The 15,078-nt window shown below is 36.4% G+C and overlaps 1 protein-coding gene across 5 annotated transcripts in view; it reads right to left on the reverse strand.

Annotated features, from left to right (window-relative positions):
- NEO1 (neogenin 1) overlaps positions 1-15,078 on the reverse strand; it is a 243,043-nt gene that overhangs the window by 143,778 nt on the left and 84,187 nt on the right. For all 5 annotated transcript variants that reach the window (XM_032622728.1, XM_032622724.1, XM_032622723.1 and 2 more), the window contains exon 5: positions 8,065-8,201. In XM_032622728.1, the coding sequence (XP_032478619.1) occupies positions 8,065-8,201 (137 nt within the window). The remainder of the gene's footprint in view (positions 1-8,064; positions 8,202-15,078) is intronic.

Consider the following 15,078-nt stretch of genomic DNA (forward strand, 5'->3'; position numbering starts at 1 on the left):
TATTCTCCTACGATTTCTTCTATTAACTTTACAGTTTTACCCTTCAAATTTCAGTCACTATTAAACCAAATGGAAGTCATTTGCATGGTCACTGTAACACAGAAATTCAGTTTTTTTCCTCTCCATTTTAGGAAGCTATTTCCCCCAAAACCATTTACTGAACAATTAGCCCATTCCTCATTCCTTCCACTGGTCTATTTCTCAGTTCTTGTGACAATACAATACTTTCTTTAAAAAAAAAAAAAAGCACTGTGACTTTTTAATACGTTTAAATATCTTGTAGAGTAAGCTCTCCACTCTTTTTACTCTCCATAGCAAACCCAGTAGTTCACAAACCTTTATTCTTCTATGTACATTTTAGAAGAAAACTTCCAGGTTCATCAAAAAATCCATTAAGAATCTTGATTCATATATGCCAAATTTATACATTAACTTGGGAGGATGAATGACATTTTAAATATTGTATCAACCCATCCAAGAGCATGAAATATCTACTTTGCTATTTATTTATCATCTATGTTCTCTACTAGAGTTTTAAATTTTTCTTGATGAAGGTCTTGTATATTCTTGGTAAGCTATATTTCTAGATATTTTATAGTCTTTTCCTACTGAAAATTTATCTATTTTAAAATATTTTTTCTTTTTAAATATTTTCTATTGATTATTGCTGGTATAGAGAAATAATCCTGATTTTGATAAATTTATCCTGTATGGCAAACCTGCCCAATGTTGTTTTCTATTATATACTAGTTTGCTGATTCTGTAGGTGATTTCAGGTAGACAACCAAATCATCTGTCAACAGAACAATCTTATCTCTTCTTCCAATTTCAACACCATTATTTCTTTTTCTTCTCTTATGGTAGTGGTAGAACTATGTTATTAAATAGTAGAGGTAACTCTGGCCAACCTAAACTTTTCTGTCATTTCCTGAGAGGAGTATGGTAAACTCTCTAACAATTGTTGATTTATCTATTTCCCTCAGCTGTTATTTAGCTTTTGTTTGATATATTTTGAGGCTGCATATATATTTATGTTGACTGTACTGTTTTGTTTAGCTTTGTTTTATTCTTAATTACTTTTTATTGGAATATAGTTGCTTTACAATGTTGTGTTAGTTTCTTGCTGTACAGCAAAGTGAATCAGTCATACATATATCCCATGTTTTTTAGATTTCCTTTCCATTTAGTTCACCACAGAACACTGAGTAGAGTTCCTTGTGCTATACAGTAGGTCCTCATTAGTTATCTATTTTATACATAGTAGTGTATACATGTCATTACCAATCTCCCAATTCATCCCAGCCCCCCATCCCCCCTTGGTAATCATAAATTACCATACATCTTGACTCTATTTCTGCTTTGCAAATAAGTTCATCCCTACCATTTTTCTAGATTCCACATATAAGCAATAACATACAATATTTATTTTTTTCTTTGACTTTACTTCACTCTGTATGACAATCTCTAGATCCATCCACGTCTCTGCAAATGGCACTATTTCATTCCTTTTTATGGCTGAGTAATATTCCAGCATATATATGTAACATATCTTCTCTATCCATTCCTCTGTTGATGGACATTTAGGTTGCTTCCATATCCTGACTATTGTAAATAGTGCGGCAATGAACAGCAGGGTGCATGCATCCTTTTGAATTATGGTTTTCTCTGGATATATGCCTAGGAGTGGGATTGCTGGGTCATATGGTAGCTCTATTTTTAGTTTTTTAAGGAACCTCCATACTGTTCTCCATAGTGGGTGTACCAATTTACATTCCCACCAACAGTGTAGGAGGGTTCCCTTTTCTCCACACTCTCGCCAGCATTTACTGTTTGCAGACTTTTTGATGATGGCCATTCTGACTGGGGTGAGGTGATACCTCATTGTAGTTTTGATTTGCATTTCTCTAATGATTAGTGATATTGAGCATCCTTTCATGTGTTTGTTGGCCATCTGTATATCTTCTTTGGAGAAATGTCTATTTAGGTCTTCTGTCCGTTTTTGGATTAGGTTGTTTGTTCTTTTGATATTGAGGTGCATGAGCTGTCTGTATATTTTGGAGATTAATCCCTTGTCAGCTGCTTCGTTTGCAAATATCTTCTCCCATTTTGAGGGCTGTCTTTCAGTTTGGTTTATGGTTTCCTTTGCTATGCAAAAGCTTCTAAGTTTATTTACGTCGCATTTGTTTATTTGTATTTTCATTTCCATTACTCTAGGCAGTTGATCAAAAAAGATCTTGCTGTGATTTGTTGACTATATGTTTCATGTTATATCTTCTTGATCTATGATTCCTCTTTCGAATAAATGTTCCTTCTGCTATTTTCGTCTTTTAGATGGCTACCTCAACTTCCTTTTGTTTTGTCTATTATGCCTTTTCCATCCTTTTATTTTAAATCTCACTGTCTTATTAGTTTTATGTGTATCTTTGTAAACAACATATTGGGGTGTTTTTGTAATCCAATCTGCTTTTAATTGATGAGTTTGACCCATTTACATTATTATAATTACCATTATATTGGGAGTTATTTCTACATTTTGTTCATACTTTGTCTTTATAGTATACAATGTTTATTTTTCCCCCTTTTGCGCTTTCAGTTGGATAAACCTTTCTTCTGCTGTTTAAAAGTTATATGTATATTCTATTTCATTCTGTGTTAACTGCCCTTAAGTTCCAAACTCATATTTTATTTCTTAATATTTATATCTATAGGTATACAGATATTAGTATTTCTAGCTTTCCCCTAACAACACATATACACTTGTCTACACCCACTACTTGGTATTGTCAAAAATTTTAGTAGTGGGCTATCATTAATATACTTTTTCTTTACTTTGATTCTCTCCTTTTTAAAAAACAACAATAATGAATGTTCCCAAGTTACTAATGATGCACAGCAAACCCCTAAACATAAAACAACCATTATTGGCATAAAACAACCATTATTTTCTTATGCTCACAGATCCTGTAGGTCAGGAATTATGACAGGGCACAGCAGGGATGGCTTATCTCTGCTCCACAATGTCTAAGAAGACTTGAATGTCTGGGGGTGACAGAGAAAGCTGGGGGCTGAAGTCAACTGAAGACTTTTTCATTCACAAGTCTGGTTCCTTGGTTAGATGACCTGAAAGTTGGTCTCAGGTGGAGCTGTCTATTAGAGCACCTACAATGTAGGCTTTCCTCGTGGTCTGGGCTTCACACAGCATGGTAGCTAGGTTCTGAGATGGAGATCCCAAGAGGAAGTGTCTGGAAAGCACTAACTTCAAGAGAACCAAGAGGACTCCACATGGCTTTTTATAAGTCTCAGAAGTCATGTGATATCTCTATTGATTCAAATAGCTCTAAGCCCACTCAGATTCAAGGACAAGGGGTATAATAAACTCCAGCACTCACTAGGAGGACTTCAAAGAATTTGGGGGCTACATTTTAAAACTCCCATATCTCTTACAGCCTTTCCTGAATGTGTCTCTTCTTATTTGAGTATTCATTCCAAAAGTGCTTTCAGTGTGTATTTTTGTGTAGCAAACCTTCCTAGGTCTTGTATGATGAGAATTTTTACTATGCCTCACATTTTGGGTATATATAAATGCTATGTGAATTCAATGTTCTTTTCCTTTAAACCTTTAAAAAATTACTCCTCTGTCCTCTTGAAATCACATCTCTCAAAATCAACACTAGGTGCAGTCTAATTCTTGTCCCTTTATAGGTGATCTGCTCTTTGTCACTGGGAGCTTTTAGAAGCTCTTTTTGACTTTGATGTTATCAACCACTGTAAATGAGTCTAATGGTGAGTGTTTTCTCCTCTCCAGTATTTAGCAGTCATTAAAAGCCCTCTCAATCTTAGGTCTTCCATTAATCTTTAATTCTGAGAAATTTATCTTAATTATTTCTTCAAATATTTCTTTCTCTCTTTTTATTTCAGATCTCCTCTAGGATTCCTATTTATCTGGATACAAGCCCTTCTACATCTAACTTTCACATCCCTTGGCTTTTATTCTATGCATTCTCTCATTTAATGCTATGTTCTTAGAGAGTTTCTCAATGTAATCTTCCAACTCAGGAGTTTGTTCATCAGCTGTATATCTTAGACTATTACTCAGTCTACCGTGTTCTTTATCTTCACTACATTTTTCATACCTAATATTTCTACTTGATTCTGTTTTCACATTTTCTAGTTCTTGCATTATATTGCTAATATCCTTATCTCTTTAAATGTATTTATCATGCTTATTTTAAATTCTTGGTCAATTTTTCCACTAATTCTCCATCAGATGGTATATGTTATTCACTTGGTTGTCTTTCTCTGAGAGCAGCTGTACAATTCAGGGGAGTAGTTTGGCTATAAGCTAATGTTCTTCTGGTGTACCAGCCACTCTATCTGAGAACATGTATGGTCACCAGGCCCTAACTGCAGGAGGATGAGCCCTGGAGCAAAGAGCCCTAAGGACCTCAGAACTACTGTTTTTTATTCCAATTTGCTGGGCATTCCACAGGTAACTCCTCTGGTCAAGGTTTCATATTTAAATTCTTAGGTAGAAATAGCACCGGCCTCAGAGTCTTCCTAGGTTAGAACCTACCAATCTGGGAGTTTGGAGGCAGTGTGGGGGAAAAAGTAGAAAAGTGATCCCCTAAGGGCAGTCAGGCCATACCAGTTTCATTAATTCCATCAGAGCCCCAGAAGACCTTTTGAATGGACATGGAAGCCTGGGCCATTCCTGTTCATTTCTGCTGTGAAAAGATAGTCTCAAGGCAACACCAGCGAGGAAGATAAAATGTAACAGCCTCCTTCCAATCTACTTTCTCACTGTTACCGCTGGCAGTCCTTCGTCCCAGGCTGCAGCCACCACCCCCACAAACCATCTTTCTTTCACTCATCCATAAACACATACAGGTTCATAGCACCTGAGTCTCCCCATAATTCCCTCTCACTCCTCTAGTTTCTTCAGAGTTGATTTTGGGTGAGGGAGTCAACAGCTAGAATTAGATTGACAGAAAATGGAAACCAGCCTAGAAACTACTTTCTTCATCAAAGGTGTAGAAGTCTTGCTCAATTTCAACCACTCCCAACCCAGTTCAAAGATTTCAGGCAAGCAGATGAATGAAAAGTTAATATTTAATAGAGCATCTTACCACCAAAAAAGCTACCTGGGACATCTAGTTTAGAGAGTAATTCTTTCATGGATACAGATCTTATGCCATGTCTAGCTTCATACCTTTGAAAACACCTTTTAGCTATTTTTTCTAACTTTTCATCACCATAGACTTATAAAGCATTCGGTGTAAACTTCTGGGTGAAATAAAAAACAACCAAAACTCTTCTATTGGTCTGCTCACTAAGATTTTTGACCTTGAGATATTTTTAAGCACCAGAGTTCCCCAGTCATCTAATGAAAATCAAAATCACGGCAGGCACTCTAAAACACATATGTACAACTATTAGCCTCAAGCCAATATGAAACTATGTCAGATACAGAGAAGTTAGCAGATAGGCTGCTATTTCAATAGTAGGCAAAAATGGAAGGACCTAACATAGAACCTTAGACATTCTCCCCAATTGAGGTTGGGGAGGAAAAGAAAGAGTTGGTGGACTATTGATAAGACTTGGTAAGTAAATGAATTTGGTTGCCCCCTAAAATAAGGTTATCAAAAAAGCTAGTTCAACCTTAAATTGTATTGTAGAATACAATATCTAGTACTAAGGAGGTGATGTTTTTGCTCTGTTCTGTACTGATGAGATGGTATCAGTAATACTTTTCAGTACTGCGCACCACACCACATTCTCTGAAGGTCAAAATCTTTTAAATTTTTGCCAATATGATGGTGGGGAAAATGGTATCTTTTGAATTTGTATTTTTCTGACTGCTAGTAAAATTGACTATCTACTGATGAAGAAATGCAAATAGCTAATAAACTCCTGTGAATTGCCTGTTGGCAGTCTTTATCAGCTTTCTTTAGGTTATTTCTTTTTAAAAAATCTCTTTCTGAAAGGTCTCTTTATTTTAATGATTCTGACCCTTTTTCAGTTATGTGTTGCAAATATTTTCTCCCAATATATCATCTGCACAGGGTTTTTCTATAACTTTTTAAAAAATGTGTATGTTGTCAGAATTTGTTGGTTTTTGCTTGACATGCCATTTCTCTTTTTCCTAAGATAGTCTCTCCCATCAGAGATAATACAAACACTATCCCATATATTCTTCACCTTTTCACATTTAGACCTTTGAAATGAAGTAGAGATCCAACTTTATTTCCTTCCACTTAAAAGTCTTTTGTACCAATACCCTTTAATAAATAAAACACTTTTCCCCTCTGAATTGAAGTACCACTTTGATAATATTTTAAAGTTCCATAATTACTTGTATCAGCTAGATTTTATTCCTTTCTATTGTCTAGTCTATTCTTGGGCCAATGCCATGCTGTTTTGATTGGAGAAGGTTATTTAATTTTAATATCTGGGTTTCTTCACTCTTATTCTTTTCTCAGCTTTCTAGAATGTATTCACTTAAAGGGCATTTTCTTAAGGCACAGATGATAAGATGGAACAGGATACAAAGTACCAGATGTATGTTTTATCCTGTAACTAAAATCTGCAGTTAATTAAGCTAACAGAGTCTTAATTAGATTCCATACAATGAATAAAAACAAAGAGCAGAAATTAATTGCATGGACAAATGTAACTAATACATATGGCAGACACTACGCCTCCCATTTGAGGCTAATAACAAGGTACTTTACTTTGGAGGAAACTGAGGCACAGGTAGAAAAATGGAGAGAGTATCAAGCCAAGAACCTGACTAACGAAAAAAACAAAAAGAGAAAACATCCACCAAGGGAGGCATGGAAGTTCACTAATATTTTACTTGTCCAGTTCCAATTACATAGAGGTAAAGAAATCAGTCATTCTACCACTGGTCTAATCCTACTTACTATCTAGCCAGAGCAATGGTTGAGCTCAAGTGAGGTAACAGTTATATGAACTCTAAGGCCTGCTCTTTTGATTTGCAGAGATTATGAATCCACCCACAAATAGCAATACAGAATATAAACATTCTATGCCTCTGCCAGCACAGAACCCCAATGTGCTCCCCAATTCCTACCAAACAGAGTAGGAATGTGACTACTTTCCACTCTGAAACCCACAAAATGTACCAAGAGAAAGAAACCTTCATATAAAATATGAGATCACCCCAAACCATGTATCAGGAAGTATTCTATCAAATACAATACACTTTGAGACAACTTGATAATGAATATCATAAGTTAATATATACCTCTACATATCCAAGCAGTGTTGGATTTCCCTAAAAGTAACAGAGAAGATCTTAAAGATTTTTATTTGAAACAAAGACAGATTTGCAGACAATTCATAGGAGAGAGAGCAAATGTTCCTCTGAGGGTACACTTCCATATGGAGGAAAAACAAGGGAGATGGGGAGATTATGTGTACATGCCATGGTCATTTTCTTTGACTTCCAAATCAGAGAACCTATAAGGGAAATGCTGCGATGGTCAGCATTAGTTGAAAAGAAAGAAATCATCAAATCAAACAGGTTGTTATGTTGAGAGCCACACTGCGCTCCTTCCTAGGTGATCTATTCACCCTAAAGGAGGGAACACCAATGCTTAGGATATGTGGTTCTGGGTCAGAGAAAGAGAAAGCATTTTTGAGAAAAGAAAAGTGAACTGAACCTTCCAGATGCCATAGATCACACCCTTCCCTACCCTACACTACAGATAATAACAACAATAACTGACTTTGAGCTTTTACCATATTCTAGTCACTATTCTGGGAGTTTTACAAGCATTACTCTTCTAGTCCTGAAAACAACTCCAATGAGGTAAGTACTCTTATTAAATCTCCACTTTACAGATGAGAAAGATGAAGCTCAGAGAAGTAAATTTCCTATAGTTATAGAGCTAGGAAGTATAAGACCCAGCATTTGAACTCAAGTAGCCCATTTACTTTTAACTATTATGGTGTATTGCCTCTTCCACATTAACTTTTAACAATTACAAACCCATAAAGTACACAGGATTTTTAAAATTTATAAAGGAAATATTTGCATACCTTGTACTGTAAGCTCTGCTTGAGCTTCAATTGTCTCATTTCCATTATCAGCTATACAAAAATAAGTGCCAGCATCATCCTCGGTGACGTCACTGATCTCCAGACTACCACCTGCCAGCAATACCAATCTTTCAGAGCTGCATTAAAACATATTGATACATTTCAGAACCAGGAAAATAACACCTGAAAAACATTCCACATAAAACAGATAAAACACTTAGACAGTATTATTTATACAGCTATAGATGGACTGAGACCCACATAAAATATCAGTTTAATTTACTCCAATTTGCTTTGCTCAAATTTCACATGCATAAATATCACAAATACAAATCAAAATGTTACAATGAATTATCTCCGACACTTTAATTATTCCCAAAGGGATACCATTTTTGTGACCAATTCCACTCCCCACAATCCATCTCTGCTTCTTTACTCTGCCCAGTTTTTTTTTTTTTTTTGCAAATTACGTAATTTTCAAGTCTGGTATCAATCTGAGAGTCACACCACCACACCTATGCCATACTCAAATGACTAACAGAAAGGGCAAATGTCAGATCAGAAACAGTAAGTCATGGGGTCACAGTGCCTACTGAAAGTTTCCGAGAGTGGCTTGGCTAGGAAAGGGAGGAAAAGAGGAAGGGAAGGGAGAGAGAACAGTTGCCAGAGAGCAGCTTCCTGGGTGTGGTAGCTGGGCATGAACCAGCCACCATCACGCCATCATCAACAAGGATGCTGATCATTACTAACCCAGCTCTACAGAATGTCTTAAGTCTATTTAAGGAAAATATATATTTTTTATTTTTGTACAGGTAAAGTATTTTTAAAAAGGAATTTTGCTATATGTAACACTGAGATGTATTATATATTATTTGAAGTTATCCTTGGAAAGGAAAATAACTACCAGAAGAAAATCTCATTTCCTCTCCCTACTCCCTCCTTCCCTTTTTCTCTCCCTCAAACAGAATATTTAAAGAGAAAGCCAAATGATCCTATAACACCAAGGAAGAAATCACAAACCAACATTCTGATGAAATTTTTATAAAGTGAATAAGTTTAGTTAAATTTGGAGATTTTAGAGAATTACAATTTTATTTTTACTTTGAAGTTCTACATCTGACTTTCATAGGCAGATTTCTCTCTCAAATCTTAATATTGTTATATTTCCTGTCTGTAACTATGCTCAACAAAAAAGTTTTGATTACAATTTGGCTTTTCATATGGAATTCTTTTTTTTTTTTGCGGTATGCGGGCCTCTCCCGTTGAGGAGCACAGGCTCCAGACGCGCAGGCTCAGTGGCCATGGCTCACGGGCCTAGCCGCTCCGCGGCATGTGGGATCTTCCCGGACCAGGGCACGAACCCGTGTCCCCTGCATCAGCAGGCGGACTCTCAACCACTGCACCACCAGGGAAGCCCCATATGGAATTCTTGACAGCGAAGAAAGTCAGAGGAAACGATGACTATTCAGTCTGTGCCACACTTAATAATTCTCATTGTAAGTAAAGTGCTATCTTGGCCTAAGTTTCAGTACACTGTGGGTTTGGGTAGTCTTTCTAAATCTGATAAGCAAGACTAAGTTTCTGGACAAAGAAAGGAAAACCAGAATCAGATTTGGTGACTTCTCTAAGAAATACCCTGCAAGATCAAGACTAAACTTTATCAAGTGGTCTTCCAATGTGAACTATCTTAATTATACCCTCAAATTACAACTTTATGTGATAGAGAAGCAAGACAACATATAATGAAAGAAAGCAAGAATGACTGGGATAAAAGAAACAGAGATAAGACAGGGTTTGGGTGCCTCACAAAATAAATTTACAAAAATTAATATCCTATATATTACTCTTGGACAAAATCACAACTAAGTTCCATAAATGGAAAACAAGGTTCACAAAAGGGAAACAAGCACTACACACATGATACCCAGCTGAGAGGAACACAATTTGAAACACTAGCTGGTATGGTACTTTTGAAATTGAGGTACAGCAATTTATATCTAATACTTACACTAAAAAATATTCCTGATACTGCTATGCCTCATGTTTGCCATAACTGAGTACAAGTACAGGAGAAGTCAATCTTTCTTAATGGAGCTTATTTTACTTTCCTTAAAAGAAGGCTGGGAGGAAGAACGTCCACTAGCTTATCAGAATTCACTTAACTTGTTCACCTAACATATGGTGGCTTACAGTAAAATGGCAATCAAGCTTTTAAAGCTCTAAAATTCAAAAATGCAGGCAACAGAAACAATGAGTGAAAAAGCATTCATGGTCAACGGACCCAAACTGAGTGTTGCTGGACACAGGAGTGTATGTATATGTGTGTCTCTGAGTAGCCAGGGGTCAGTTGAGGAGAGCTTGGTGTGCTAAGGCAGGGGTCCCCAACCCCGGGCCGCAGACCGGGACCGGGACCGGGACCGGTCTGCCGCCGCCTGTTAGGAACCGGGCCGCACAGCAGGAGGTGAGGGGCGGGTAAGCAAGCGAAGCTTCATCTGCCGCTTCCCATCGCTGGCACTACCCCCTGAACCATCCCCTCCTTTGCTTGCATTACCCCTGAACCATCCCCCCACCCCGCCCTCCCTGGTCCGTGGAAAAATTTTTTTCCACGAAACCAGTCCCCTGGTGCCAAAAAGGTTGGGGACCGCTGTGCTAAGGAGACATTTCTTTAGCAAAAGGGAAAGGCTTTTGAGCAGATCAATAACAAGATCAGATTTAGTGAGGAAACAAGAGGAGTGAGGAGTGGGCAAAAGATTAGAAGTTGTGAAGTTAGTGTAATGGTTCAGAATTAAAGAGGATGAATTATGGCAGTAACAAGAGGGGTAAAGAGAAGGCATAAAGTAATGACCACTCTTAAGAAGCTGGATGATAAAGGAGAGGGATTTACCATTCATTTAACAATTCTTTATTGGTGTGCCTATATATGTCAGGTAGCAGCTGGGATACTGCAGTGAACAAAAACAAAATCAGTACTGTCATGCAACTGAGTGGGAAAGACAGACATAAAACATGGTAATTCTACAAAATGGTATACCAAAAGAACTTGCCAGGAAATTAGAAATAGACATTTCGCTGGAGAGAATGGAAAACAATAATATCGAGAGCACAAAAGGACTTCTTACACACCCTCTTCCTCTAAAACAGCAGGAAAGGAAGGGTAGGTGAAAGCTAACCTTACATGCTCTCATTTCTTTTTTCTTTAAACTTTTTATTTTGAACTGTAGATTCACATGCAGTACTAAGAAATAATACAAAGACATCTCATGTACCCTTTACCTAGTTTCCCTCAACAGTAATATCTAGTAAAACTACAACCAGGAGACTGACATTTCCACCACCACAAGGATCCCTCATATTGTCCTTTTACATACAGCCACACCCACTTCCCTCCCTCTACCACCTCCCTCATTAACCCCTGGCAATCACTACTCTGTTCTCCATTTCAATAATTTTGTCATTTCGAGAAGAATGTTACGTAAATAGTCATACAATATGTAACCTCTGGGGATTGGCTTTTTTCACTCAGTATAATTCTCTGGAGATTCATCCAGATTGTTGCAATTATCATTCCTTTTATTGCTTAAGAGTAATTCCATAGTATGGATAGACATCATTTGTTTAACCATTCACTCAATGAAGGACATCTGGGTTGTTTCTAGTTTGGGGCTATTATGAATAAAGCTGCTATATACATACATGTATAGGTTTCTGTGTGAACATAAGTTCATTTATACGGGATAAATGCCCAAGAATGTAAAATGTTAGGTCATATGGCAGTTGCAACATATTTTTTTCAGAAACTGTCAAACAGTTTTTCAGAGTGGCTGTACCATTTCACATTCCTACCAGCAATGTCAGAGTGATCCCGTTTCTCCACATATTTGACAGCATTCGGTATTGTCACTTTAAAAAAATTTTACGTATTCTGATAGGTATGTAGTGATATCTTGTGGTCTTAATTTGCAGTTCCTTAATAGCTAATGATGTTAAACAACTTTTCTTGTACTTATTTGCCATCTGTACATCTTCTTTGGTGAACCACCTATCCATACCTTCTGCCCATGTTCTAGTTAAATTACATACTTTTTTTTAATACTGAGTTTTGAGATATCTTTACACATTTTAGATAATATTCCTTTGTTAGAGATGTGGTTTGCAAATATCTTCTCCACTCTGTAGCTTATCTTTTCATCCTCTTAACAGGGTCTTTCACAGAGCAAAACATTTTAATTTTGATGAAATCCAGTTTCAATTTTTCCTTTTATAGATTGTGCTTTTGGTGTAAAATCTAAAAACTCTTTGCCTAGGCCTTGATCCTGATTTTCTCTTATGTTTCTTTTCTAAAATTTCATGTTGCATATTTTACACTTAGGTCCATGATCTATTCTGAGTTAATTTTTTACATAACGTATGAGACTCAGCTTGAAGTTCAGGTTTTTGTCTATGGATGGGTGTCCAGTTATTCCAGTAGCATTTGTTGAAAAGGCTACTTTTCCTCCACTGAATTGCTTTTGGATCTTTGTCAAAAATTAGTTGGGAATTTTTGTATGGATCTATATCTGGATTCTCTATTTTATCCCACTGATATATCGGTCTATTTTTCCATCAACACCATATAGTCTTTTTTATTGTAGATACATAGTAAGTCTTAAAATCAAATAGACTGATTCTTCCCACTTTAAAAAAAAACTGTTTTAACTACTCTAGCTCCTTTGCTTTTCCATATAAATTTTAGAATAATTTTATCTATATTTACAAAAAATCTTATTGGGATTTTGACAAGAATTGAGTTAACCTGTATATAAATTTGAAGAGAACTGACGTTTTTACTATGCTGAGTCTTCTAATCCATGGACATGGTATGTCTCTCCATTTATTTAGCTCTTCTTTGATTTCTTTCATTAGCATTTTATAGTTTTTAGTATGCAAATTTAACAAGTTTTGTTAATTTACACTTAAGATGTGAGTGACTGCAAATGCTACTGTATTTGCAATTTGTGTTCACATGTTCATTGCTAGAATACAGAAATACAACTGATTTTTATGTTTATCTTGTATCTTGTGACATTATTGAACTCACTTCTTAGTTGTAAGTTTTGTGGATTCCTTAGGATTTTCTACATAGACATATGTGCATATAGGGACTGTTATATGCCTTCCTTTCTGATCTATATACCTTTTTTTGTCTTATTGAACTGGCTAGAACTTCTAGCACTGTGATGGTGAACTTCCTTAACTGGTTCCTCATCTTGATGGGGAAGTACTGTTGTTTGCCATTAAGTATAATGTTAGTTGTAGGTTTCTGTGGATGCTCTGAAGTTATTTTTCTAAGGGTTTTTTTTTTAACATAATGAATGGGTGTTGAATTTTGTCAGCAGCTTTTTCTCCACTGATTAATCTGATCAGGTTTAGGTTTTTCCTTTTTTTCTTTAATTCTGGTGGATTGTACTGATTAATTCGGGGATACTAAGTCAGCCTTGCATCCCTGGAACAAACCACACTTACAGAACATATAACTTTTTATTTATTGCTGAATTCTATTTGCTAATATTTTGTTAAGAATTTTTATGTTCATATTCATGGGGGATACTAGTCTGTTGTGTTCCCTTTTTGTACTATCTTTCTCTGGTTTTGTTAACAGGGTAATAATAGCTTCAATTCCTTCTCTTCTATTTTCTGGAAAGATTGTGTAGAATTGGTTTTAATTCTTTAACACTGGTAGAATTCTCCAATAAAACTATATGGACTTGCAGACTTTTGGGGGGGTTTAAAATTACAAATTTAATCTACTTAAGAGTAAGAGGGTTACTCAATTTATCTATTTCACATTGGGTTAGATGTGGTAGTTTGTGTTTTAGAGGATATGGTTTGTCTAAGTCATCAAACTTACGTGATGTATAGTTGTGTATAGTATTCCCTTATTATCCTTTTGATGTTTGCGAGGGTCTGTAGTGGCATTCCTGGTTCAGTCCTAATACCGATCATTTGTGTCTTCTCCCTTTTTTTTCCGGTTCACTGATTCTTTCCTCTGTCCCATCAGTCTCTTGCTGAGCTCATCTATTGAGTTTTTCTTTATTTTGGTTATTGTCTTTGTTCAAAATTTTCCATTTAGTTCTCCTTTAAGTCTTCTCTTTCTTTTTGAAGAGACTTTCTATTTATCTGCTGAGATACTCTATTTTTCCATTTGTTTCATGTGTGTTCATAATTCCCTGTTGAAGCATTTTAATGATGACTGTTAAAAATCTTTTTAAAATATATCTTTATTGGAGTATAAATGCTTTACAATGTTGTGTTAGTGTCTGTTGTACAACAAAGTGAATCAGCTATATGTATACATATATCCCCATAACCCCCTCCCTTGAGCCTCCCTCCCACCCTCCCTATCACACCCCTCTAGATCATCACAAAGCATCAAGCTGATCTCCCTGTGCTGTGCAGCTGCTTCCCACTAGCCATCCATTTCACATTTGATAGTGTATATATGTCAATGCTACTCTCTCAGTTCATCCCAGCTTCCCCCCTGCCCCCCCATCCCAGGTCCTCAAGTCCGTTTCTACATCTGCATCTTTATTCCTGCCCTGCAACTAGGTTCATCAATACCGTTTTTTTAGATTCCATATATGTGCGTTAGCATACAGTATTTGGTTTTATCTTTCTGACTTACTTCACTCTGTATGACAGACTCTAGGTCCATCCACCTCATTACAAATAATTCAATTTCGTTCCTTTTTATGGCTGAGTAATATTCCATTGTATATATGTTCCACATCATCTTTATCCATTCATCTGTCGATGGACATGCTTCCATGTCCTGGCTATTGTAAGCAGTGCTGCAATGAACACTGTGGTACATGTAATTCTTTGAATTATGGTATATGCCCAGTAGTGGGATCGCTCGGTCATATGGTAGTTCTATTTTTAGTTTTTTAAGGAACCTCCATACTGTTCTCCATAGTGGCTGTATCAATTTACATTCCCACCAATAGTGCAAGAGGGTTCCCTTTTCTCTGCACCCTA

The sequence above is a fragment of the Phocoena sinus genome, chromosome 2 (genome assembly GCF_008692025.1).
Source record: "Phocoena sinus isolate mPhoSin1 chromosome 2, mPhoSin1.pri, whole genome shotgun sequence".
NCBI classification, from domain to species: domain Eukaryota; kingdom Metazoa; phylum Chordata; class Mammalia; order Artiodactyla; family Phocoenidae; genus Phocoena; species Phocoena sinus.